General features: G+C 56.7%; 1 protein-coding gene across 3 annotated transcripts in view; it reads left to right on the plus strand.

Moving 5' to 3' along the window:
- SEPTIN9 (septin 9) overlaps positions 1 to 25,861 on the plus strand; it is a 165,581-nt gene that overhangs the window by 49,378 nt on the left and 90,342 nt on the right. The window contains exon 1 of one of the 3 annotated variants that reach the window (XM_081218342.1): positions 12,158 to 12,354. The exons of the other annotated variants lie outside the window; for them this stretch is intronic. Within the exon in view, the coding sequence (XP_081074468.1) occupies positions 12,300 to 12,354 (55 nt within the window). The 5' untranslated portion in view covers positions 12,158 to 12,299. Of the gene's footprint in view, positions 1 to 12,157; positions 12,355 to 25,861 lie in introns of those variants that run through there. 3 annotated transcript variants of the gene reach the window in all.

A 25,861-nucleotide genomic window follows, 5' to 3' on the forward strand; every position in this document is an offset into this window, starting at 1 on the left:
ATTGGCAAACGTTATAAATCACTCTTTCCCTCGTCCACCAGAGCAGGTTGTTAGACATTTATGAGCACGCCACTGTTTCAGCCTGGTCTTTCAACCTTTCTTAAAAATCTTGCTGAAAGTTGAGTACTGATTTCTGTTTTTATGAGGGTTCCTACTGAACCCTCCTTGGAAGATCTTGCTTTGTCTTGGGGTCACCATTCTGAACGTCAGTTCCTGCTGAGAACTAAAGGTGTAGTGACAAATGGGGGAGATTTGGAAGACCTGTAGGATTAACAATGGTTGTTGCTGTGTTGTGTTCTGGACGACTGATGCTTTGGTGGCAGGTGGGATGAGAGGGCGGCGCTAGGAAAGTGACATGTTTCTGCAGAAAGGGGACATATGTTCTGAGATTTTAGGTCACCAATTGGACAATGCTGGACTTTTTCCTGGATAAGTGTTCTAGATTATTCATAATCAAGTGGTCAAACCTCTCAGCTGCTGGGTTGCACACCCTGCTGGCCCAGAAGACCACATGCACCATATGTAAGCTGCGTCAGTTTCCTTTTCTCCAGTGGTAGGGGGATGGGCCCACGGCCTGTCCAGATGTGCAGACATTTGGTGATTCACTGGCCTAGAATGTCCTCGTTCACCTCCTTGGAAGTGATGCCACGGGTACCAAAGTCTCCACTTGAATCTGTGAGCAGGTCTGTTCTCCATTTGTGTGGCAGCTTCAGCTAACCAGGCAGATTCCCTGCCCTGCCCTGCCCTTTGGGCCATGCAGCTCCTGATGTGTGCTCACTTGGGCAGAGCCAGGTCTGTGGCCACGTGGATGGAAGGAGCCATGGAGACCCAGACTCCATGGTCCCTGTGACCAGATGAGGCCCCATCTGGAATGTTCCCAAAGGTGAGAAGTTTCTCTCTGCTGAAGAACAGCTGTGCTGAGAAGGTGGCCCATCTGGCTGGCAGGACCACTGGGGCGTGGGAGGGGTGATGCTCGTGGCTTCCTTCCTCCTTGGGCTGGGGGCTCCCCGTCTCGCTTCCTGCCCTGCAGTGTCACTCCCTGGTGCTGATTCTCTGCTCCGGGAAGCCCATCTCCTGATCCCCGCTGCCTGGCTTCCCCCTCCAGCGAATGGTCTGGGTTAGAGGCTGACCCGGCCACTGGGAAAACCCATGGTAGGGCCCAGAAGGGAGTCCCCCCACCCAGGGTTTCCAGGGAAGCTTCCTAGAAGTGCCAGGGAGGCACCTGCAAAAGGATTGAGAATGAGTCAGGTCAAGGAGGGCGGGAAGGGCCTGCCAGGCAGAGGGAACGGAGTAGGACAGTCGCAGAGCTATGACGCCTGGCTTGTCCAGGAACCGGGAGCAACTGGGCATGACCAGAGGGCAGGGGTGGCCGGCAGGAGGTGAAGGCCTGGTTGTCAGCCCTGCTGGGCTCCCACTGTATCCGGAGGGTCGCCGGTCACATTTGCATTTTAGAAAGGCTTCAGCTTGGGGGGAACCAAGACCCCGGGCAGGGAGGCCAGCTTGGAGGCTCCCTTCCCAGAGCCTAGGGCTGAGTGGGTGAGAGAACCTGCATATTTAGATTTTAAAAAGCCAGCAAACAAACCCCCAGACCTGCTTCTCAGAGGTGGGAAGGGTGGTAACTGGCCCTCAGCAGCCTCGGCACTCTTGTTCCTGATGTCTGTGGCCAGTTTCCATGTGAGTTAACCTCTCAGCTCCCTGCCTGCAGGAGTCTGCCGGAAGATGGTCTGTCCGCAGATGGGTAGGGGCATGGCTGCCAGGGTCCCCAGGCACCAGGGAGGCACAGAGGGACGTACCTCTAGCTTCGGGGGCCCGGGGTATAGACAGTCCCCGGGAAGCTGTGTGAACCCCGGGCCACTGGCCTCCGGCTGGACAGCCTTTGTCCTCTGTGTCTCCCCTCACACGGCCCGGCCAGAACTGGCAAACCCCTGGCAAGGGCCCTGCCGGGCCGAGTCATCTAGGCGAGTGACTCATGCTGGGGGTGGGGGGGGGAGAAGGGAAGAGCGGAGGCGGGTGAGTTAATAGCAAACCCATTACGTCCCTGAGGTCACTTCACATGAGGGACAAACGGTCCATTGAGGTTGGTTTGGCTGCTGGCTGGCTCTAGCAGCATTTGGGGTAGGAGAGTTCATTATCCAGGAAAGCAATACCAGATTGTCGGGAGGGGGCCCCCGCCAGCACGCCCCGCTCTTCCTCCCTCCCTCCCACGCGGAGCTGTCTGTTCCCAAGGCTGCCGGCCAGGACCTGGAGCCTGCATCTCAGGTACCCTCTCCCGTGGGGGTCACGGCGGGCCAACGGGCACGTCCGGGGGCACAAAACATCCTCTCGAATTCGCGGTGGACTGGGAACGGGGTGGAAAAAAATCCAGCCCCCAGGGAACCCGCACACACATTTTGGCTATCAAGAGGGCAGACACCCCTAATTCCAGGTCCCCAGAAAGATCTCGCAGTAAAACTATAGTCCATGCCCCTACATCTTCTTTTCACTTTTGTATTTTGGAAGAAAGTAAAGTGGATATCTCTACCATGGGCAAAAGCTGTGGTCAGGCAGACTTTCATTCATTCCTTCCCTCCCCCCACCCCATCTCTTTTTTTTTTTTTTTTTTTTTTTGTTTTTTGCGGTATGCGGGCCTCTCACTTTTGTGGCTTCTCCCGTTGCAGAGCATAGGCTCCGGACGCGCAGGCTCAGCAGCCATGGCTCACGGACCCAGCCGCTCCGCGGCATGTGGGATCTTCCCAGACCAGGGCACGAACCCGTGTCCCTTGCATCAGCAGGCGGACTCTCAACCACTGCGCCACCAGGGAAGCCCCCCATCTCTTTTAAATAGCCCAAACTGGCCAAAGATAGAGTGAGCAGCATTGATAGGTACTGAGCTCCCCATCACTGGAGGTTTGCAAGGGTAGATGGATGAGCATTTAGGGGGCAGGCATTGAAGGAGATTCCAGCAGGGTTTGTGGTTGCAAGATAAGCCTGGAAGACACTTCTGAGAGTGTGCAGAAGAGGCGGGGAGGGAGCCTGCTTCCCTGCCCTTCCCATGCTGATGGGCCACCGCTTCTGGCAATGGGCTGGGGCATTGTCAGAGCATGTGGCCGCAGTCCAAGGGGCCAGGCCGGCTGGCGAGCTAGCTCCCTGGGGACAACATCGCCTTGGTCACTGCGGTGCTTTAAGCGTGGCCACAGAGGCCCTGTTGTTCCCTCTTCTCTGCTTAGATGCCGCTCAGATCCCGTTGTTCCCGCTGACGTGGAACTAGGGCAGGCTGGTGACTCAGCCTCATCCCCACACTGCAGCAGCGGCAAGCCGCCTTCAGCTTTCGAGCCCTCGGAGCAGGGTGCCTGCTTGAGAAAAGTGGCGAGGAGACCAGGACAGTGATGGCCTCTGGGTACCTGGGAATGTCCTGTCCCCCCAGGAAGGTGGCCAGGCCAAGTCTCCTGGCAGCCTTGGGGGTGACGAGTCCACAGGCTGGCACAGTCACTCGCTGCTTTGAGGCTGGGTGGGTACCAGGCCGGCCACTCCCCTGAGGCCCCTTGTGTGACTTTGCAGAGCCATCGGAAGGGCCCGAGGGAATTTCCCATCAGCTGGGGGGTGTGGGAGGCTGAGCGTCCCCCACCCCATCTCTGTACCTCCAGCCTCTACTGGTTGCTAGGAAGTTGGGGACTTTAATCCATTCCAAAGCCCTGTCTAGGGGGCTTGGAGTGGGAAGGGAGGGTTGTGGGACTGTGTAAAGAGGGAATAATCAGGAATAAAACATGAGTCATCAAAAGAAGAGACTTCCTCCTCCCCCATCGTATCTGGGTAATAACTCACCAAGCCAGAGTCTCAGACAGCCGAATTTGCCAATCAAAAGCCCATTGGCCCCACGAATAAACAATTGAGTCTCCAAAGCCACAGCCAGAGTTCAGCTGGTGAGTGGTCATCTTGCAGGGTAATTTCCGCCCTGTCCTTCTGCCTTCTGTGTTAGGAGCCGCTTCCCCCTGCCCTGGCTCCCAGGGTCCCCTAGGGTTTAATATCATGGCAGTAAAATTTGCAGCGAATCTGAAAGATGGGAGGGGTGGGCAGTGCTGCCCTCCTAGTCATGCTGTCATAGTCAGGATGCAGGGGAGCTGCAGCTGATTCAGGCCTGAGCGTCTGTCAACTGGAGTCGAGGGCTCCGGCTCACTGGGGGTGGGGAAGCCTGTTTGCTTGGGGCCCGAAGGCCAGGAGCTTCCTTTGGTGGCTCGAAAGCATGATTTAGAAGAGAAAGATTTTGTTTAAAAAGTCCCCTGCCTCCGAGATAAGGGCCAGGCCGCTGTGGTCAGAGTTTGCTGTAAATGTTCCGAGCAAAGCAGGCTGGAGTGAGAACTGGGAAGTTTGGGGAACAGATTGATCACGTGCTAAGAGAACGGCATTCCCCTTTGAAGTGAAACCTTCTGGTTGCATTTAAGCAGCCAGGCAGATGGTGTAAGGGTGTTTTGTAGCCTACACACCGGTTAAATGTCAGCTGTACCCACAGACGGGCTTCAAGGGAAGATTCAAAATCAGGCTGTCTGAGAGACTCAGTGGTCTGAAGCATGGTTGCTGCTGATTTCACAGGGTGATAAAGGGACACGGGTCCTGGAGGCCTGGTCCAGTGCAGGCGACGCCCTGCCTGTCACCCTGAATGCTGGGGCTGGGGCTGGTCTGTGTGAGGCTGGCAGGAGTGCAGGGAGTCCAGGGGAGTCCCAAAGGGCCCTCTGCCCCTTTGGGCCGGTTCCCTGTCAGGAGTCCCCGTGACCCTGCCATCCCGCAAAGGGAACTGAATGAACTCTTATTCCACAGGATCTAACAGGGTCTCAGGGGAGTCTCAGGGAGTCTCCATTGAAGGCCTGGAGGCAAGGAAGCAACTGGCTCAAGGGGTCTCCTGGGGGGCCCTGGGGTGGTCGCTTTGATATTTAAGCGGAAATGACAGGCAGGGAGCCATCAGGGGCAAGCCATCCAGGAAGAGAGGACAGCTATGCAGGAGGCAGACCAGAGGAGAGGGAGGAGGCCGGGGACGTCGAGTGAATAGGTGAGGCTGCAGCGGTGGGTAGAGGCCAGGCACCTGGGACCTCGGCGACCTCGGTAAGGAGTCTGCACTGGACTCTTAAGCTGTGGGAGGTGACGTAGTCTGATCTCACTTTTAAAGCCTCGCCGAGAGTTCTAGGGCGAAGTGGGGTGAGAGCAGAACAGCAGGTCAGTTGGGAGGTTCTGCAGAAATGCAGGGGAGAGGGGGCCACGGCAGGGCAAGAGCCAGTTGTTGAATTGTGAGGCATTTTGTGAGCCAGTGGTTAAGCGCAGTCATGATTAAAATTTTAATTATATGTTAAGTGTATACAATATAAAATATGTGATTTCCATTTCTTACAATGTATGTTTTATGAAAAATATACGATCAAAAATAAATTATATATAAATTATTATTTAAAATTACAGTCTATGGAATTATCATACAATCCAGCAATTCCACCTCTGAGTATACCCCCAAAAGAACTAAGTGCAGAGACTCAAAGACATGTTTGTACGCCCGTGTTCGTAGCAGCATTATTCACAATAGCCAAAAGGTGGAAGCATCCCAAGTGTCCATCGATGGATGAATGGATAAACAAAATATGGTCTATACGTACAGCGGAATATTATTCAGCCTATAAAAAGAAGGAATTTATGACACACGCCAAAACGTGTACCTGGAATAACAAACCTTGAAGACATTATACTAAATGAAATACGTCAGATGCAAGGACAAATATTACGATTCCTCCTTACATGAGGTACCTCGTGTAGTCACATTTGTAGAGACAGCAAGTAGCATGGTGGTTGCCAGGGCCTGGGGTGAGGAGGAGGGGGAAATGGGGAGTTACTGTTTAATGAGAGTAGAGTTTCCGTTTGGGATGATGAAGACAGTTTTGGAAACGGATGGGGGTGATGGTCACACAACAGCGTGAATGCACTTAGTGCCACTGAGCTGTACACTTAAAGGTGTTTGAAATGGTAGATTTTATATTATATATATTTTACCACAATAAAAATGCATCGCTCTATTAGAAGAAATTATAAAATTACATCGTAGTTGTGTATGGTATGAGTTAAATTACTTACAAGTAATTGTATTAAGAACAAAGATAATAAATACACAAAGCTCACCCCTTCCGAAGTATCTTACTACATTTAACCATCATCTTTGTTCTTTTTTTCTTTTTGAGTTAATTTATTTACTTATTGGAGTAAAATTGCTTTACAGTGTTCTGTTAGGTTCTGCTGTACAATGAAGTGAATCAACTATATGTACACCTATATCCCTTCCCTCTTGGACCTCCTTTGTCCCCCCCACATATCCCACCCATCTAGGTCGTCACAGAGCACCGAGCTGAGCTCCCTGTGCTATACAGCAGGTTCCCACTAGCTATCTGTTTTATACATGGTAGTGTATTTATGTCAAACCTAATCTCCCAATTCGTCCCACCCTCCCCTTCCCCCTCTGTGTCCACATGCCTGTTCTCCACATCTGTGTCTCTATTCCTGCCCTACAAATAGGTTCATCTGTACCATTTTTCTAGATTCCACATATATGCATTAATATATGATATTTATTTTTCTCTTGCTGGCTTACTTCACTCTGTATGACAGACTCTAGGTCCATCCACATCTCTAAAAATGACCCAATTTTGTTCATTTTTTATGGCTGAGTAATATTCCATTGTATATACGTATCACACCTTAACTCCAGATGGATTAAAGACCTAAATGTAAGACCGGACACTATAAAACCCTTAGAGGAAAACATAGGAAAAACACTCTTTGACATAAACCACAGCAAGATCTTTTTTCACCCACCTCCTAGAGTAATGAAAATAAAAACAAAAATAAACAAATGGGACCTAATTAAACTTAAAAGCTTTTGCACAGCAAAGGAAACCATAAACAAGACGAAAAGACAACCCTCATAATGGGAGAAAATATTTGCAAATGAAGCAACGGACAAAGGATTAATCTCCAAAACATACAAACAGCTCATGGAGCTCAATATCAAAAAAACAAACAACCCAATTAAAAAATGGGCAGAAGACCTAAATAGACATTTCACCAAAGAAGACATACAGAGGGCCAAGAGGCACTTGAAAAGATGTTCAACGTCACTAATTATTAGAGAAATGCAAATCAAAACTACAATGACGTATCGCCTCACACTGGTCAAAATGGCAATCATCAAAAAATCTACAAACAATAAATGCTGGAGAGGCTGTGGAGGCAAGGGAACCCTTTTGCACCATTGGTGGGAATGCTGATACAGCCACCATGGAGAACAGTATGGAGGTTTCTTAAAAAACTAAAAATAGAACTACCATATAACCCAGCAATCCCACCACTGGGCATATACCCTGAGAAAAATGTAATTCAAAAGGACACATGTACCCCAATGTTCATTGCAGCACTATTTACAATAGCCAGGAGATGGAAACAACCTAAATGTCCAACGATAGATGAATGGATCATCTTTGCTCTTGAGTTCTTCATCTCTGCTGTATCTCTATGGTAGAAACACTGTATAACGGCAGCTACTGCAATCTCTTCCCAGCCCCAGTTTCTTTTTTTTCTTTTTCACTAATTTTTATTGGAGTATAGTTGATTTACATTGTGTTAGTCTCAGGTGTACAGCAAAGTGATTTGGTTATACATATACATATATCCACTCTTTTTTAGATTCTTTTCCCATACAGGTCATTACAGAGTATTGAGTAGAGTTCCCTGTGCTCTACAGTAGGTCCTTAATAGCTATCTATTTTATGTATAGTAGTGTGTATATGTCAATCCCAATCTCCCAATTTATCCCTCCCCACCCTTTCCCCCCAGTAACCATAAGTTTGTTTTCTACATCTGTAATTCTATTTGTTTTGTAAATAAGTTCATTTGTACCATTTTTTAGATTCCACATATAAACGATATCCGGCCCCAGTTTCAATGGTGTCTCATTGGTAGCCCCAAACTGGCCAAGATGGGAATACTTACACCACAGAAATAGGCAAATGCTACATATCAGGTAGAGTTGTTTTTGCTGGTTGTTAAACTTTAGGCAGTGTACCTCTGGCAGAGGGGGTGGGCTGGAGAGGGGGAACTTGAGGAGGGCAGAAGTAGACTGATCCACGGATATTTTTGAGGCAGACACTTCCTGATGGCTTGGATGTGGTGGGGAGGGAAAGCGAGAACTCGAGGGTGACGCCTTGATATTTGGCTTGAGTGGCTAGGTAGATGGTGGTGCCATTTACCAAGATGGTGGGCTGAAGAGGCTTGGGGGCTGTGGAAGGCTCAGCAGCAGATGGACCCGAGGCTCTGGGGCTCAGGGAGGCCCTGCTGGGCGCGCCAGGTGCACGTAGAGCTGAGACCGTATGGCCCCTGCCCCAGAGGAGCCAGATGGTCCACTGCATGGGGTGTCCGGTCCAAAGGCCCGGTTTTGCTGGGCAAAGAGCCACCATCCTCCCTCTGCTCCCCATGCCACCCCCCTGGAGCGTGGGGTCAGGGATACTGACGGGTGAGCCAAATGGCTGTTTCCGCCCATCTATTTCCTCCTCCTGTTCTTCCCATGCTTTGCAAGGGTCACTCCACCTGGGCTGGACCTGTGGGGTTTCCCTTCAGGCTTGCTCCATCTCCAGAAAGGCTTCATATTTATACCTTTCTCACCCAGCCCTGGCCTCCAGCTTTTCTTAAGAAAACTTGCTGTCTGAGTGCCCCCGAGCCCCCTCAGGACTGCCACCTGCTGGCCAGCGTTCACTGCTGACTGCAGGTTTTGTGGCTTATGAGACATGTTTGGGAGAGGCAGCTTTAGCCTAAAGGGATGATTCAGATGGGAATTTATGGTCTGTAGGAGTGTCCTGGGGCTGCTGTAACAAAGAACCACAAACTGGGAGGGGCTTAACATGACAAAAAATTATTCTCTCACAATTGGAGACCAGAAGCCTGAAATCAAGGTGTCAGCAGGGCGAGCTGTCTTCGAAGGCTCTGGGGAAGAGTCTTTCCTTGCTGCTTCCAGCTTCTGGGGTCCCAAGTGTTACTTGATTTGTGGCTGCATCACTCCCTTCCCTGCCTCTGACTTCACGAGGCCCTTTTCTCTGCGCCTCTGTGTCTTCTCCTTTTTGGTCTCTATAAGGACACTGGTCATTGGATTCAGGGCTCACTCTAATCCAGGGTGATCTTGTCTCAAGGTCCTTAGCTCAATCTTCTGCAAAGATCCTTATACCAAGTCAGGTCTCATTCTGAGGTTCGGAATGGACATCTCTTTTGGGGGGCCCACTATTCACCCCACTACATGTCTCATGGTGGACCTGTGAGGTAGGTGGGCCCTCTGATGTCCCCCTGATCACACCTTCCCCTTGGGCCAGGCCTACAAACAGTCTTGCCTTCCCCCATGGCCTTGGGAGAGCGCACCATCACAGAATTTGGACGCATTGCAGGGCTTCTTCTCTCACCAAATTTAAGCTCATTTTCTTCCCTCTGCTGCTGCTGCTGCTGATTTTATCTGCCCAGCGCCCCTACCAGGATTGTCTGTCCAGACCCCTGGTTGTTAAACATGAGCCCTGACTGCTCATGCCCTGGGACAGGGGGGTCAGGGCACGCTCCCCATCCTACAGGGATCAGGCCTTATTAAAGTCCTGGAGCCCCAATTTGGACACAGTCATCAGAAGTGATCAAAGGATGGGGGAATGATTAAAGGGCAGGGGACAGATGATTTAAGCTGAGAAAGAGAAGGCCAAGGAGCAACTGGATTGTCTTCGAGTTTGGAGGAGGTAATTATTACTTGAAGGGTGGTGCCCAGCTGTTTCCCATCTCCTCTGAGGACAGAAAAAAAGAGGAAATAAATGATGTACAATTAGAGCGGTTGGTTAGATACAAGGGTGAACTTCCTGGCTGGGAGTGTGGCCAAGTGCCGGGGTCGGTTTCCTGAGGGAACATGGGGGAATCTCCTTACCTGGAGGTGTCTAGGCCTGGCAACGGCAGCCTCAGTGGTTAAGTGAAGGGGGGCCAGAGGCAGGCAGGGGGATGGACTGGATGGGGTCTGGAGCACAGTCGTGCCAACATTCTGGCCTCGGAGGTCCGCTCCCTCCTGCCATTGTCCTCTGGGTTCCCATAGGGGAGCATTTTGGTGAGGCATGCACCCTGGCTGGGCTCCCTAAGGAGATAAGCTGAAGTATGTTTAGCTCCACTGTGAATGGAAGTGAATAATGCACAATAAGCTGAACCTATTCGAATCTGGTAGAACTCCAAGCCAGCTCCCTGGGAGAACAATCGCATGGGTGTGTCTACACTCACCAGGTGCTTTTTATAAAAACACTGGAGAATAATGCTGTGGCCCAGGCTGGATGCTGCCCTGTCTCTGAGACCCAGCATCTTCCCAGGGGGTTATGGCATTAGGCTGTTTCTTAGAGGCAGTGGACCACCAAACCCCCAAATACTGGGTGGGCAGGTGGCCAGAAGATTAGACTATCGGGTGGGCCCAGGTGCTGGTTTTCAGACAAGAAATGCCCCGGGCTGGTGTGGAAGCCACCAGGGGTGCTATTAATGACAGTGGCGACTCCATTTCTGAAACCCCAGCTCCCAGGCAGAGGGTGTGTGCACATCTGAAATGTCTGTGGTTTTGCAGTTCCTTGTCCACAAACTCACTTGGTTGAAAATAGTTCAGAATATCCAAAGCATGGGGGAGGGAGAGACTGCTTTTCTTAAAAAGGAAGGACTCGATTTCATCAACTTAAAAAATCTCGTGCCCAGCGCATTGCACTCTCCGCAAGAGGCCCTGAATAACCGGGATGGCGGTCAGGGCTCAGCATCCCCTGCGCATTTGGGATCTTTCAGAACTGGGGGCGTGGGGGCTGGGAGGGCACTGACCAGTCTGAGACCCAGGACGAGCTCTCGGGCACTCGCATGCCACCCGGAGGGCACCGTATTGCCGAATTGCCCACCAGCTCAGAGAGCGTCTTTCCCTGCTGTTCTCACATAGGCCCCCCGACTTGGGGCAGAGGCCCTGGGTCTAAGGAAATGGGAGGATAGGCAGGAGTGCCTAACTGGCTGGGGGGATTGGAAGAGACACCCCACCCCCATTGTTGGTGCCAGATCTGGAGGGCCCTTCCTGGCTGCTCTTCAAGTTCCAGCCCATCCTTTTGTCCCCAGCCCTTGGGACCTGCCTGCCTTGTAGGTAATAGGGCTTAATCAACGTTTGTCGAATGTACGGAGAAGGGTAGAAATTAACTGCCCAGGAGGGCAAGGCCAGGCCTGGGGTGTGGGCCAGATGGGGCCGAGCCTCACCGGCAGTCCCCTTGCTCCCCGTCCCCTCCCCCAACTCCTCCCTTCAGATACTTTGAAATATCTGTGCCTTACCAGGGAGAGCACGGGGTCTACGCTCTGCCTTCAGGAAGCCCCTTGTTGTGCAGCGTTGGAGTGGCACGTGTCCCTGGCCGTTCTGACAAGGGTGTTCCGTCCCTGCCCCGCGTCCCCGGTGGGCCAGCGCCTTTTCTGACACCATCCCCGAGGGTGCAGCAGCGACCTCGGGGGCGGTGGGCTGGGGATAGGGAGCAGCTGGAGAGGTGCCCCGAGAGGGTGGGATTTGGCGCCCCCCTCCCCGCCCCGGGTCACGTGACTGGCGCTCGCCCCTCGGCTCTTGGCCAACAGGCTGGGCTCCTGCCGGCCGCCAGTCCGAGCGCTTAACCCTTGGAGGCGCTGCGCGCGGGAAGGCGGCGGCGAACTTTGTTTGGCTGCGTAAATAAAACCTCCCGCAGAAGGAACCCTGCGCCCCAGGGAAGGGGAGGAATCTCTTCCCCCCTCGGCGCCGCCCCCGCGCCGCCGCCCGACCTCCACATCCGCCCACATCTGGCCGCAGCGGGGCGTCGGGGGGGGAGGGCGCCGGGGCCGCGTCCGTCGCCGTCCCCTGGGCGCGGGCCAGGCGGGGAGAAGGGGGGCTCTCGGGTCGGGCGCCCGGGACTCGGCCTGTCCCCGCGGCGGCCGCTCGGGTCCCAGCCCCCCAGGCCCAACCTTGACAGGCGGGCGGAGCAGCCAGTGCGAGAAGTGGAGGCCGGGCCGCGGGTGCGGGAACCTGATCCGCCCGGGAGGCGGGGGCGGGGCGGGGCGGCGGCGCGGGGAGCAGGGAGCGCCGGCGCCCGCCCGCCTCCCCCATTCATTCAGCCGAGCCCGGGGGCCGAGGGGCTCCGGCGGCCAGCTCTGCACGGCGGGAGCGCGGGCGCGGCCCCCCAACCAGCGCGCAGGGCCCGTGCCGGCCAGGGCGCTTCCTCGCCGCCGCCCTCCGCGCGTCGCGCCGCCCGCGAGCCACCATGTCCGACCCCGCGGTCAACGCGCAGCTGGACGGGATCATTTCGGACTTCGAAGGTGGGTGCCGGCTGGCCACCGCGCCGCGGGCGTGCTCGGGGGCCCCTCGGGGCGGACCTCAGGCGAGACGGGGGCGCGGACGGGGAGGGAGGACCCCGATGGGGCGCGCCCTCCCGCCGCGCCCCCCGCCCCGCGCCCGCGTCGCCTCCGTGGAGCACCCCGTTAGGGGGACGCGGGGACCGCGCGCCCTCGCTGGCCCCTGCGCTCGCTCTGCGCGCTGCCGCCGGGTTTCCTTCCTTTTATTGTTGTTTGTGTTTGCCGAGCGACGACAGTCTCCTCGAGGGCTCGCGGGGCTTCCTCAAAAGGCCCTGGTGCGCAGTTTCCCTCTCAGCTGTCGCTCAGTCCGCTCCCTCCCGCGCTCCCCGTCGGCCTCGCGGCTGGCCCTGCGGCGGGTTGGGGGAGTTCGCTACCCGCCCCCGCGTCCCGCCCGCAGGACAGCCCCCTCCCCCACACCAGTTTCGGAGCCGGGGCTGAGACGAATCCGGGCTGGGCAGGGACCCCAGTGGACACGGCCCAGGCCGCGGCGAGTGTAGAGGGGGGCGTCCCATCGGCCCCCATCCGGGCCTGGGGACATCCTCCTCGTCCTCCCGGAGTCTGGCTGTGGGGGGAGGAGGGGCCTGCTTGCCGGTTGGGAGCGCGTTTTGGTCCCCTCCCCCCTCCGGGGTTTACAAAGTGTTGAGAGACTTGGGGGGCTTCTCCCGCCGGATGCGGTAGGGCATCCCGGTCCTGGGCTCGTGTGTGTGGCTTTCGTGCGTCCTCGTGACTGCCTGTGGCTCTGCGTCCTGCGTCTTGGGGAGTAAATAAAGCGGTCGGAAGGGAAGCTCACACAATAGTCTCCAGCACTTAGGGGCCGGATTTCTGAGGGGCGGGTCTGCCTCTGCTGGGATCTGGAGCCCCCGCCCCTCGGAGGGGCTCCCAGGCAGCCTTGGGCAGAGCCCTCTGGTGGACCTGGCCTTGGGAAGGCTGGGTTGAAAGGAGTTAACAGACGTCCAGGTGCCAGGCCTTGCGGGGAGGTCCCCCTCCCCCAAGGGCAGAATCAGGACTGGGATCTGGGGGTCCAGAGCCCAGCCGTGCACGTGGCCCACCGGAGGTCAGCCCCATCTGCGGGGGGCACTTCTCCGGGACCAGAGCCTGGCTGGGCCCCAAGCAGAGCCCCAGAGGCGGTGATTCTGGGCTGGGCCTGGACTGGCTTAGCAGGGGGTGGAGAGACAGGAGGGGGTGGGGTCCAGTGGCCGGCTTGCCCTGTGCGAGGGATGGGTCTGCTGGGGGCTGGCTCTGTGGTTGGAGCACTTTTCCGACTCTGACACAGCACTGAACAAGGGGAGTGTGGGTCTGCAGAGCTGTGGTGGCTTGTACCCCAACATCGGGACCTCTTGGGGCGCATGCTCATACCCAGCATGCTCCCCGAGTCTCCTTCCTTCTGTTTGGCCTTCTGCTTGCCCCCAGCAGCCCTCCCGCAGCTCCTCAGGGGCCTTTCATCTCCTGAGTGTCCGAGCGGGAGAACTGGCCCATCTGGAGACTGCTGCCGCCTTCAGGTTCCGCGCTGTGTGTACTTTTCTCCTGTGGCCTGTGGGAGTTAGCTTGGCTTGCAGTCCTTGACCTGGAAGCAGAGCTTTCTGGGGTTTCTGGGGATGCGATGGGAGCCCTGAGGCAGGATGGGGAGGAGGAGGTTTGGGGGTTGTGTGGTCTGTCACAGTTCGTGCCACGTAGGTAGTTAGTGCCCCTCCCTCCCGGCCCCGCGTGCGACTCCATCCTCACCCCGAAGTCCCCCATCTGGATACGTTGGTGGCCTCTGAGGCTGCTTCCCAGGCGGCTTCTCGAGGCTGTCATTTAGTTGGAGACAATGGCCTCATTGAGACTGTCCTGATGCAGCAGTTGGCAACCCTGTGCCTTCAGGGGGAGATTTCTCACTATTGGGGAGCGCGGCCTCGGACCCCCCCACCCCGGGTTCCCTGTGTGTCAGCCTCTCCATTGTGTGCCCTGGAGAGCCGATGTGCTCTGAAGACAGGAGAGTTAGAACCCCCCAGTGCACCTGGGTGTGTATGTGTGTGTGTGTGTGTGTGTGTGTGTGTGTGTGGGCTCTGCACGGCCAGCTTGGGGACCAGAAAGGCGGCCTCCCTATGAGCCCCAGAAACTTGGAGTGGAGTTGGGTTTTGGGGCTGATAGCCTCGAACAGAGAGACGTGGGAAGGAGCGATCAGGGAAGGAGGAGAGTGTCTGACCCAGAGCAGCAGTGGGTGATACAGGCTGGCAGAGCCAGGGCAGAGGAAGGTCGTGTGGAGGAGACACAGTCTGACTGCAGTGGCAGGAGGAGCGCGTTCAGGCAGCGACAGAAGCGGGGGAGGCCGGAATGAGCCGGTCCGTTAGGACTGGGGCATAGAGAGGGACCAGGCTGCCACGGTTGGACAGCAAGGCCACGGAGGCCCAGGTGTGCCCACCCGCCGGGAGCCCGGACCATCCTGGGGAGGCAGCCGCAGTGGCCGAGCTCGGAGCCGGAGAAGTGCTGGTCTGTTTCTGTGGGGCCAGTGGGGGGCCTCGGCCCGGGCTGCCCACTCAGCGTCTCAGTTTCCGCAAGGTAGGGTCAAAGTCCCGGTAGTTCCTGAGGCTGGCGGACCTGGCCCCATCTCGAAGCACGTGTCGATGGCCGAAGGATGGAGGCCCCAGGGGCCACCATCAAAGCCGGGCGAGTTCTGAGCCACGGCGTTGCTGGGGGTGACTGTAAGTCTGAGCAGACTGGAGTCCTGCAGCGGGGGTCGACGGGCTCTGATGGGGTGTTTCCTGGAGGTTTGGGGCGATGGCAGTGTCCAGGCCAGAGCAGCATGCCCTGCAGGGCAGACAGATAGCTGCCCCAGGTGGATATGCATGTGGGGGGGGTATGGAGCGGGCACCCACAGTTAAATTCTGCTGATGCCCCGCATCCCGGGCACATCCGCCCCTTTCCCTGAGGAACGCTCTTCTCTTTTCATCCTGTTATTCCTGCCAGTCCCGTTCCCCACCCTGGAGAATTGAGGGCGAGATCCTTAAGCTTCATCACATCACTGAGGTGGCATGGGGATTCAGCCTGTCTTCTGTTTTGGACACGTCTGTGGATTCAGGTCTCCCGGGGGACTGAGAGGGTGGCAGTGTCCTCCATGGATGCAAACCTCCCACACTGGTCTTTGCTCTCCCTCTAAGGAGGATCTCAGGGCTCCGTGGAGACCCTCATGTAGGGACAAGAAAAGTATTTTGTGTTTTGCTGATGCGATTTTTTTTCAGAGAGTCTCATTTTCCACTTTCCCCTGTTTGAAGATGGGCCTCAGGTGGCTTCCGCGCCCGTCACTCCCTGGGTGATGGGGTGGCCCAAGCGGTGACGTAGTCCCCTATCTGGCTGCCAGGCACAGAGCAGTCGAACGGCGTGTTCTCTAGTGAACGCAGGCCAAATCTGCTATCGCAAACGCTATTACAACTCTGGTCTTTGTGTAACAAAAGCCCTTCCAAGTGCCAGCTGTTGGCCTACTTTCCCTAGCAGTGTTTGCTGTAACCAGATTTGCACACGGAGAAAGAATCCTAAAAGTCCTTGATGTTGGTTGAAACACAGTCTGGCCCAGGACCCAGGAGCTCCAGACCCAGAGCCTTGTTCTCCCGCCTAGAGGACACGTCTGCCCTTCTGAACCCTCTGCCGTCCCCTCGAGGACCCTGCCAGCCAGGTCCTGGAGCCCAAGCAGGCCCTAGGCCCCAGAGCATGAGAACAGGCAGAGGGCAGGGAGAGGGTCTCCTGGGGAGACGAGACCATGCAGATGCACCTGCTTGTCTGGGAGTCCAGACACCTCCTGGACAAGGGCTCCCTCGATGGCTGGATTCAGGTGCCCGTTTCCTCCCAGGAGGACAAGGCCTAGCTTTGTGACAGGTGCAGATCTGCCCCTAATTAATGCCCGTTGGCCTCTTGAGGGATGAGTCCTGCTTTTCAGCAAGACTCAAGGCCTCTTGTGAATTCAGCCTCCCGCAGTTCTCATCTGGTGGCAGGAGACAGGAACTATGGTGGCGTGAGTTTACTTGGTGGACCAGAGAAGCCGGCCTTGCCGGCATTCTGCTGGACTCTTGAGGGATGAGTCCTGCTTTTCAGCTACAAGGGGACGGCTCTCTGACGGGTCTGACCACCACCGACTTCGTTGGCCTGCTGCTCTTGTGTCCCGGGCCCGGGCCCTGGCTCACCCACCGTCCTGATTGTGAGGCAGAGGGCGGACACACACGTGCCAGGTGGCAGAAGCGTCCCCGTCATCGGCTGGGCTGAGGGTCAGACGTGGGCCAGGGAGGTGGGTTGAGCAGGGAGGGACACCCTGTGCTGTGGGGCGTCGGTCTGGAAAGGCTTTCTGGAGGACATGGATATCTAGGAAGGTTTTTTTTTTTTTTGTCTGTTTGTTTGTTTTTGGTTGTGCTGCATGGCTTGTGGAATCTTAGTTCCCGACCAGGGTTCGAACCTGGGCCCTCGGCAGTGGAAGCGTGGAGTCTCAACTGCTGGACCGCCAGGGAAGTCCATGTAGGAAGGTTTGAAAGAGACAAGTGGGCAGAGTTTGCATCCAAAGGGAGAGGGCCTTTGGGGGAAGTGATGGGTAGGGCAGCTGGGAGCCCCGCGCGGTGTAATGCTTAGGAGGGCAGGCTCACTCTGCCATTGGACAGCTGGGTGGTGGAGGTTGTCTTGGCCCCTGAGCCTCAGTTTCCCCTTCCGTTGAATGGGGTCATAAATACCGCTGTCCGGGGGTCGTCTTGGGGAGATAGCCGGCAGCCTGAGCCTGGTGCCTGCTCCAGGAGCAGAGCTTGAGGTGGGGGGTCAGGTATTTGCAAGAAATGGGTGGGTGTGGACGCCTAAATGCAGGAATCTGGGTGACCAAAGGGAGGGGTTCAGAGGCCACCAGCAAGGGTCTCCCTGAGTGGTGACGGGGCAGTGAGTGAGACTGTGTAGCATGGTCAGCACAGCAGATTCGGAGCCTGCCTAGGGGTCCCCCTGAGTCCAGCAAATACTTGGGCTGCCGGCCAGCGTGGGAGCCCTGGCCCCGGCCCGGTGGACATCCCATCACGCTCTTTCACTGTCAGAGCTCGGAGGCTTGGGTCAGGTGGGCTGCAGGGTTCCTTCATCGGGGAGGTCATTCCAGTCTCCTCTGCATCCCCCCATCCCAGAGCGCTCCAGATGGGTGGACCAAGGGCCCGTCCTACAGACAGCGACACAAGCGTACGCTGGACGACCTGACTTTGAAGACAGTGGGGTCTGGCTGCCTGCCCGTGGCTCTGCTGGCTGCCAGCCTTCCTGAAAGGGAGTCGTAACTGGGAGCTGGTTGTGTTGCAGACCAGGAGCTAGGAGGATGATCCCATGTGGGGCCAGTGGGGAGAGCCAGCGCTCAGAGGCCAGAGCTTTGTGCCTCGAGCTCGCCCCCGGGGGCTGGTTAGGTCTGCACCCCTGCGCCCGCTGAGCCTGAGGGCTGGGGGGAGGGTGCCTGGGCACGGGCTGGGGCCTCTGTGCCTGGAGGAATGAGCCCACCAGGGTGTGAGCCCCCAGGCTCAGTGGCAGCCACGGCCAGCACCATGCCCAGCATGTGGTGGATACTTGCTCAGGCCACGTTTCTGGGCGAGGCTGTCCTGCTGGTGGAAGCAGTGGCCTGGCAGCCCGTTCGTGATGGGACGTTGCCAAGGAAGTACTAACGTGCAGGTGGCATGCTTGCCCTGCAGGGGCCGGGGACTTCGCAGCTTGGTGGCTGTGGCCTTGGCATGCCCCTCAGGGGTGCTGCGGCCCTCATCCTGGCGCTGCTGAGCAGAACGGGGCCTCCCCTTCTCTTTTTCCTTGAATGTTCAGAGTTCGGGGGTGTTGTCACATTCCGAGATCAAGCCCCCTACCACGGTTCAGCTCAGCCATCACTATTATTGCACACCCCCCACCCCCCATTTCCCAGCTGAATGCCCCTCACTCGTTGTGCTGGGGGTGGGCTGGCTGCTATCGGAAGAGTCTCCTTGGGGTACAGACAGGACCACGGGGCCAGCAGCAAGGATCTGGGGGCCAGGCTCAAGGGATCCAAGGTGGCCCCCAAACCCAGGAGTCCCACCTTCCTGCCAGGCCAGGCCAGGCGCTCCTGAAGGGCAGGAACAGTGGGTGCATGCTGTAGACCCTCAAAGACCTGGTGGTGTGTGTAGAAGGGTGGGCTGGGGTAGGGGATAAGGGGTGCCAGGCTACCAGATTTATCAGAGATGAAGGCCTCAGGGGATGTCAGTTTTTTGGCTCATCCCAGAAACCCAGCCAGGAAACCAGTTCCTTTGCTTTTTCTTGACAAAGCCACTGAGGAAAAATGGTCCAACAGTGGCTATCTTTCCAAAGTTCTCTCGGTTTTTCCCAAATTTGGAGGCTGAGTTGTTATGAGACCAAACAGGCTGGAACTCCCTGGCACATGGTCCCAGAAGGCTGAGGATTTGTCATCTCTCTGGCCAAACAGACCCAGCGCTTGGCCCCTAGACACCCCCGGCGCCTGGGGCATTTCTGGGCTCCGGCTGTTTAATTTGGTCTGGACAGAGCCCGGAGGCTCCGTTCAGCCTGGACCAGGAGATGGTCTAGAAACTTCAAGTTTGTTGTCATTTTTTAAAGTGCTGCCAATGCCCAGAAATTTAGGCGAAGGGACAAGAGGATGGTGGCCTTAGAATATACCCAGCGAGCCCCCCGCCCCATAGGACAGAGCAGGGGCTGCAGGGGGTGGGGCGGGGAGCCCCTGGGAATAAGGCTCCAACCTGCCTCTGGCGTCTTTGTGTTTGGTGTTCTTCTCTGTTGACGTTCTGTCTCATATTCCTGAGTCTCTGACGGCCCCTCCCGGGATGCTGAGCCCCCGTAGTCTCCAGCCTTCTCTGCCCGCCAGGGTCTCTGGGCCAGCTGGGGAAGCCCACGTCTGCCCCAAGTTGCACAATCCAGAGAATCAAGGGACCTGACCTTGAACACGTTAGTGTGCCCTCCCCACACACAGCTTAGAGCTTCCTGTGTCCCTGTCCCCAAGAGCGGGAGCCTCTGCCTTCAAACACTGGGAGGGCCGGGTGGCATGGTGGGGGGGGGCAGGTGAGGTGACTCCCCCACCACCTCCTGTCCATTCCACTTGTCCTCTGGCTACAGCCTCCAAGGGACCATCTGGTTGGGGGTTCGATGGGTGTTCCCTGGGTACAGATGGGGGGCAAGTGTACCTCCAGGGCCTCAGGAGGGTCTTGCGGGGGATGGGCCGGGGTAAGGAGTCGGGTTTGCCTTGCCTCCTGGGCCTTTATAAGACTGAGTTGGGAGTTCCTGGGTCTGGTTTTTCCCTCTCTCAAACAAGGAGAGATTGGAACTCTGAGCTTTTTGCAGCCAGTGACCAGTCTTTTTTTTTTTTTTTTTTTTTTTTGCTGTACGCAGGCCTCTCACTGTTGTGGCCTCTCCCATTGCGGAGCACAGGCTCCGGATGCACAGGCTCAGTGGCCATGGCTCACGGGCCCAGCCGCTCTGCGGCATGTGGGTTCTTCCCGGACCGGGGCACGAACCCGTGTCCCCAGCATCGGCAGGCGGACTCTCAACCACTGTGCCACCAGGGAAGCCCGTGACCAGTCTTTTTTGATAGTTCTGTCTGGCTTTCTACCCCTCAAACCCACAGCCTTCCCCTGCCTTTCGAGGAGTGCTGGCTTATGGCTCTTCTGGCTGCTGGGTTTTTGACTGTCCCCTGGGACAAGGTCTGGGGGTCCCGGGCACCTCCTTGTGGGAGGTGCTGTGGCTGAGGGTCCCCCTGGGAATGGGGAAGGAAGCCACAGGAACACAGACGGCCCCCTCTGCAGGAGGTCAACTGATGGAACTTTGGGGCAGGAAGGGGGCGTGGTGTCCTAGGCAGAGCCGGGCAGTGCGGGCCTCGGTTCGGGCTGCCTTGCCGTGCCCCCTCCCCTGTCTCCTGCGAGATGGAGATGTTTCTGGTTCTGCCCATCAGTGGCCAGCAGTCTCTGGCTCTGCAGACTCTCCTAGGCAGAGCCTCAGCCTGGACCCTGCTGGCCCCTCCCTGGGTGCAGAAAGCCGACCCTGGGCAGGGCTATCTCTCTGGCCCTCCTTTCCATGTGGGTGGGCAGTTTCCCTGTGAGGGGTAGGCCAGGCCTCTGCCCTGAGCCCCTGGAGACTGATATTATCTACAGTAAAAGCATACCAGTTTTCCTGGCTCCATCCCAGGCCCGGAGGGGTGGCCTCCTCCGCTGTCCCCTGCCTCCTGTCCCCCATCACAAGTCAGGGGAGGAGTGCTCTGTGGAGTAGCTGGGTTTGGGTTTTTTCTTTCAGTTCAAAATGAAGTAAGTGCTGGAATCCCTCTGTCTCTGGTGGGCCAGGAGGAGGATGGCCAGGGTGGGAGAGACAGTCAGCTCATTTGTTTGTTTATTCAACAGCTATTTGTGGGCGCCAGCTAAGTGCTAGCTCTATTCTACGTTCTGGGGGTCCAGGCATGAGCCCAGGAGAGGGGTAGGTTCAGGAAGACTTTCTGGAGGAAGGGACACCCAAGCAGAGTCCTGGGTGGGAGTTCACTAGGTAGGGTCTCCAGGCAGATGGTGCTGGCTGGCTCCCGTTGCAATTTCTGTCAACTTGTAGTTTGTTTGGAAGACACTGTTATGCCCACACCTGGCACAGGTGCCCTTGGCACCGAGGTGGAAGGTGGTGGGAGGGGCCTGTGCTTTCAAGCATAGGTCGGGGCATGAAGAGGCTCCAGCCTCCATCTTTCTTCCTGGTCAGAGAGCTGGGAGGGACTTGGGTGGTGCATAATCCAGGTGGGAGAGGGGCACGTGATGTACTCCTGTAGCGAGGGTGGAGTGGGTCTGGAGTGGCGAACTTTACTCCCCAGGCCTCCATCAGAAGACCTGAGAAAGGGCTGCTTTGCTTTTCTGCTAAACTACAAAAGAAACCCTGGGGCCCCTTGGGGGTGAGAATGGGAAGGCCTCATTCATACCTTTGCAGGTGCAGTGCAGAGGAGAGGGGAGAGGTGGGGTTGTGTCCCCTCCCTCCCTGGTTGCTGTCCCCACCCCCGCTCCTGGCCCTGGAGGAGGAGTTTGAGGGCAGCTGGGGGAGGGGTGGGGACACTGGTGAGTGCAGAAATCTTGCCCCTGCCCTGGCTGCAGCTCCAGTGAGGTGGGCTTGTGGGGGATGGCACGGAGAGTGGCACTCAAATATTTACATCTCTCCTAATATTTACAAGATGGAGCCAGGCTCCTGCGAACAGCTGCCCTGGAGCCAGCTGGTGGGCTCCAGCCTCCCTCCTGAATTCTTATCTCTGACCCAAGTCCCAGCCCTTCCAGCTGTTCCCCCTTCTCTGACAGGTACTTCCTTTGACTGTGCTGGTTCTTGCTCTTTGTAACCGTCTCCTTATTGAGCACCTACCTACTCACATGCCATGCCCTGGGCTGGGCACTTTGTATCAAGGGCTCTTGGTCCTCCTGGAGCTCAGCAAGGTGGACAGGTCATGCAGGTCATGGCTGGCCCGAGGCCACGCTGGAAGGCAGACCCCAGTGCACCTGCCCCCCGCCCTTGCCTGTGCCATCTCACAGGGCTGACCCTGCCTGGCTGGGATGGAAATCTCAGTCTACCTGGCAGTGGTGGGTGGCGACAGCTGTTTGTCCAGAGCCTGGGGTCTGGCAGCGGTTCCCTCTGCTCCCATCCCTGCCTCGTTGCTTTCCAGCTCCATGACCATGTTTGTGACATGGGAATCACCGGGCCCATCTTGCAGGTGTGTGTCTGGGGCTCAGCACAGTACAGGTGCAGTGCTGGTGTGTAGCAGGCGCTATGCGATTGTAGAGTCTGGCTTTTAGGGGGCGGGGTGGGGTTTGGAGGCAGTGCGGTGTGATGGTTCAGCATGCTGGCTCAGTTCGGCTTCACCCTTGCCCACGCTGTGATGTTGGGCTGGTCATTAGGCTCTCTGTGCCTCGGTTTCCCATCTATAAAATGCGGATGAGAGTGAAATCTCTCCATCTCCTGGAGATCATGGGAAGTGAATGAGCTAATGTAACAAAAGCTCTTAGGGTGGTGTCCAGTATGTGGTGAGCACTCAGTAAACATTGACTGTTAAAGATGCAAGGCCGGCTTCCCTGGTGGCGCAGTGGTTGAGAGTACACCTGCCGATGCAGGGGACGTGGGTTCGTGCCCCGGTCTGGGAAGATCCCACATGCCGCGGAGCGGCTGGGCCTGTGAGCCATGGCCAGAGCCTGTGCTCCGCAACGGGAGAGGCCACAAAAAAAAAAAAAAAAGATTCTAGGCAACAAACACTTTTTAGAGACTCATAGGACATTCCAGGCAGGGCCCAAGGCCTTAGTGGAAAGTGGAACTGTCTTCGTCTGTAACAAAAAGACCACAGACTGGGGGGCTGACACAGCACACGTTTACTTCTCTCAGTTCTGGAGGCTGGACATCTGAGATCAAGACTCTGGCAGATTCATTTCATAGATGGCATCTTCTCACCGTGTCTGCACAGGTTGGAAGGGGAGGGAGAACTCTCAGGGGTCTCTTTTATAAGAGCACTAATCCCATGACGAGGGCTCCACCCTCATGACCTAGTCACCCCAAAGGCCCCCACCTCCTAATTTCATCACCTTGAGGGGTAGCATTCAACTTGTTAATTTGCGGGGAGCACATTCAGCGTGTAGCAGGGGCCAACATGGATGAGCTTGGCTCCTGCCCTCAGGAGGGTGACAGCCTATTGGGAGGAATGTGATGGCCATTCTAGGGAGGAGGGGGAAGCTGGCTGGAGTCTGGCTGGGGCACTGGACGCTAGCGCTGGGCCTCTCTCCTCCCTGTTTCCTGGAGCAGGTGAGTTAGTGTGGAGGCCCTGGGTGGCTTTGACCTTCTCTAAGGTGCACACACCGCAGGCCTTGGGCAGATCTGGGGGCCTTGTGACTGACATGCCCCCTCGTCACATGGGCCTTTGCCCCAGCAGAGCCCAGTATACATCCTTTGGTTTGTGACCGACCCAGGGGCTGAATGGTGGCAGCTGAGGCTGGACAAAGACCTTGGGTGCCTTAGGGGAAGGTGGGGCGGGCAGAGCTGCTGGCCAGGGATGCTTAGGGTTTCCTTCTTGTAGGATTCTCAGGAGGGGGATGGAGAGAAGGCTTGTGAGCCCACGGGAGGTCAGAGGTCCTGACCCACCTGCCCCCCAGACATACCCTGGGGTGCCAGGCCCACCCATCCTTCCTGACAGAACCTCCAGGAGGCGGGGACAGTCTTTTTTATTTTTTATTTATTTATTTTTTTTGCGGTACGTGGGCCTCTCACTGTTGTGGCCTCTCCCATTGCGGAGCACAGGCTCCAGAGCACAGGCTCCAGAGCACAGGCTCAGCGGCCATGGTTCACGGGCGCAGCCGCTCCGCGGCATGTGGGATCTTCCCGGACCGGGGCACGAACCGGTGTCCCCTGCATCGGCAGGCAGACTCAACCACTGCACCACCAGGGAAGCCCCAAGTCTATTTTTTAACAAGCTCCACAAATGATTCTGATCATCAGTTGCAGCTGAGAATGATCTGGAACCAGAACTTTAGAACCACAAAGGAATTTGGGTAACGAGTGCAAGAATATATAGAGATGTGGGCTGTGGGATGCTGCAGGAGAAAAGCCTGGAGCCGTGTCTCCATGAGCCTGCTTTAAAAATATTCATATATACACTCAGTGAAAAGATTGGAAGGACGTTTGCCAAACTATTGATAGTGGTTATCTGGGTAATGGGTTTATATACGTTTTTCCCTTCGTTTCTCCGCGTTTTGCAGATTTCCTGCATTGCACATACATTTTCTGTATTGCTTTTAGAGTCAGGATAAGAGCAATAGATATCAGTATTTAAAGTTCATTGTCAAAAAGAAAAACAACTTACCCAGCCCGATCTCCCACCCCAGTTTGAGAGACTCAAAGTGACTAGTCCCCTGGCTGATGGTGGCCGAGCCAGGACCCCTGGGTCCCGCTGGCTCTTCCCAGCTCTGGGTTGGGGTGCTGGGTGGAGTGGAGTGAAGCTTTTGCCCAAGCGTACAGGCTGTGGGACCACCTCTGCAGGCACCGCCGGCAGCTGCATGTTCAGCTGCAGAGGAATGTGGCCAGAGCCTTGGTCCTCGACCTCGGCCCCGATGGGAGGTGGGCTGGCCGGGCCCCTCCAGCTCTGCTGAGTGTTTGGAATTGCTGGGCCTGTGTCGCAGGAGCGATGAGAGAAACTTGGAGCTGGTGGCAGACCCCAAAATGGCCCTCATGGGGTCATTCGGTGTCCCAGCTGGAAGAGACCAGGATGCTGAGGCCAGAGGGGTCAGCTGCCTGGCTCGGGTGGGGCGTAGATGGTACTCGTGACAACTCTGTGCATCGTCCGGCAGCCCCCAGCTCTGGGCTGTCTGCAGAGCCCCCCGTGCACCGCCCCCCGAGACCCTCCTACACCTAGCAGTTCTGCTGAGGACAACTTCGCTGAAATTCTCCATTTTTAGTTAAGAAAAGAATTACTCCCACCTGCAGGCCTGTTTCCTGCAGGCGCTTTCTCTCTGCTGCTCCGGACCTCCCCAACCCAGGAGCTTTCAGGCTGGGGGGTTGGTTGTGTCCCTGGTGATGTAGGGGACCCGGACAGTTTCCTGGTGTGTGTATGAGGCGGGGCTTGGCCCTTTCTGCCCCATGGCCCCTGCAGCTGGTGGCTGGAAGGGCCTGGCTGTCCGGGGGCTTTGCAGGGTGGGAATCGGGGAGGTGGTGATTGGCAGCTTGGGCCCCGCGTGGCTGGCAGCCAGGTCAGAGGTTATGGGGCTGAGTTGGTGGTGCTGGGTGGTAGGGGCGGGGGTGGGTCTCTCGGAGCACTCTCTGGCACAGCGGGTTTGGAGTTCACTGTATACAGCGCTCATCTTTTCCCTCTCCCTCAGGCCAGAAGCAGAACTGAGAGGTTGTCAGTTTTGGGGCTGTGTTTCTGCGGGGGGTGGGTAGTTTACCTGTCCACCTGCAGCTGTGCAGGCCGGTGGCGGAAGGCTCCCACACTGCCTGCCCCCAGAGGCCCTTCCTCTCTTGGGAAGAAAGTGTGGGGGGACCGGAGGCCGCCTTACAGGGTCATATTTAAGGCTGGTCACCCTCCGAGAATGCTCGGGGCACAGTGCCCGCCCTGCCCAGAAGACAGGTCTGTTCTGTCCTTCGGGAGGTTTTTGCCTAAACCTGTGGGGGGCAGGTGAACACTCAGAGGCTCAAAGAACAAACGTAAAGAGAAAAGAATAAGTGGGTCACTGCCTGGAAGCCGCGGCTGGGTGGCCCCTGGAAGGTGCAACAGAAGAACAGAACAGCTGCGTGGCCAGTTCAGGGAGGCAGGGGGCAGAGATGGTGAGGGGCTGGGAGTCTGAAGGAGCATGTGAGTGTCCTGTGGCCGCAGCAAAGACCACAGGCTGGGGGCTTAAAGCACAGTTCTGAGTCCAGAAAGTCCAAATTCAAGGTGTGAGTGGCGCTGGTTCCTCCTGCCCAGCCTCTCCCCCCAGCTCCTTGGGGGGCTGGCCAACTGTGGTGCCCTTGACTGGTAGACACACAC

This window comes from Mesoplodon bidens (genome assembly GCF_964165515.1).
Source record: "Mesoplodon bidens genome assembly, chromosome: 19".
Lineage (NCBI taxonomy): Eukaryota > Metazoa > Chordata > Mammalia > Artiodactyla > Ziphiidae > Mesoplodon > Mesoplodon bidens.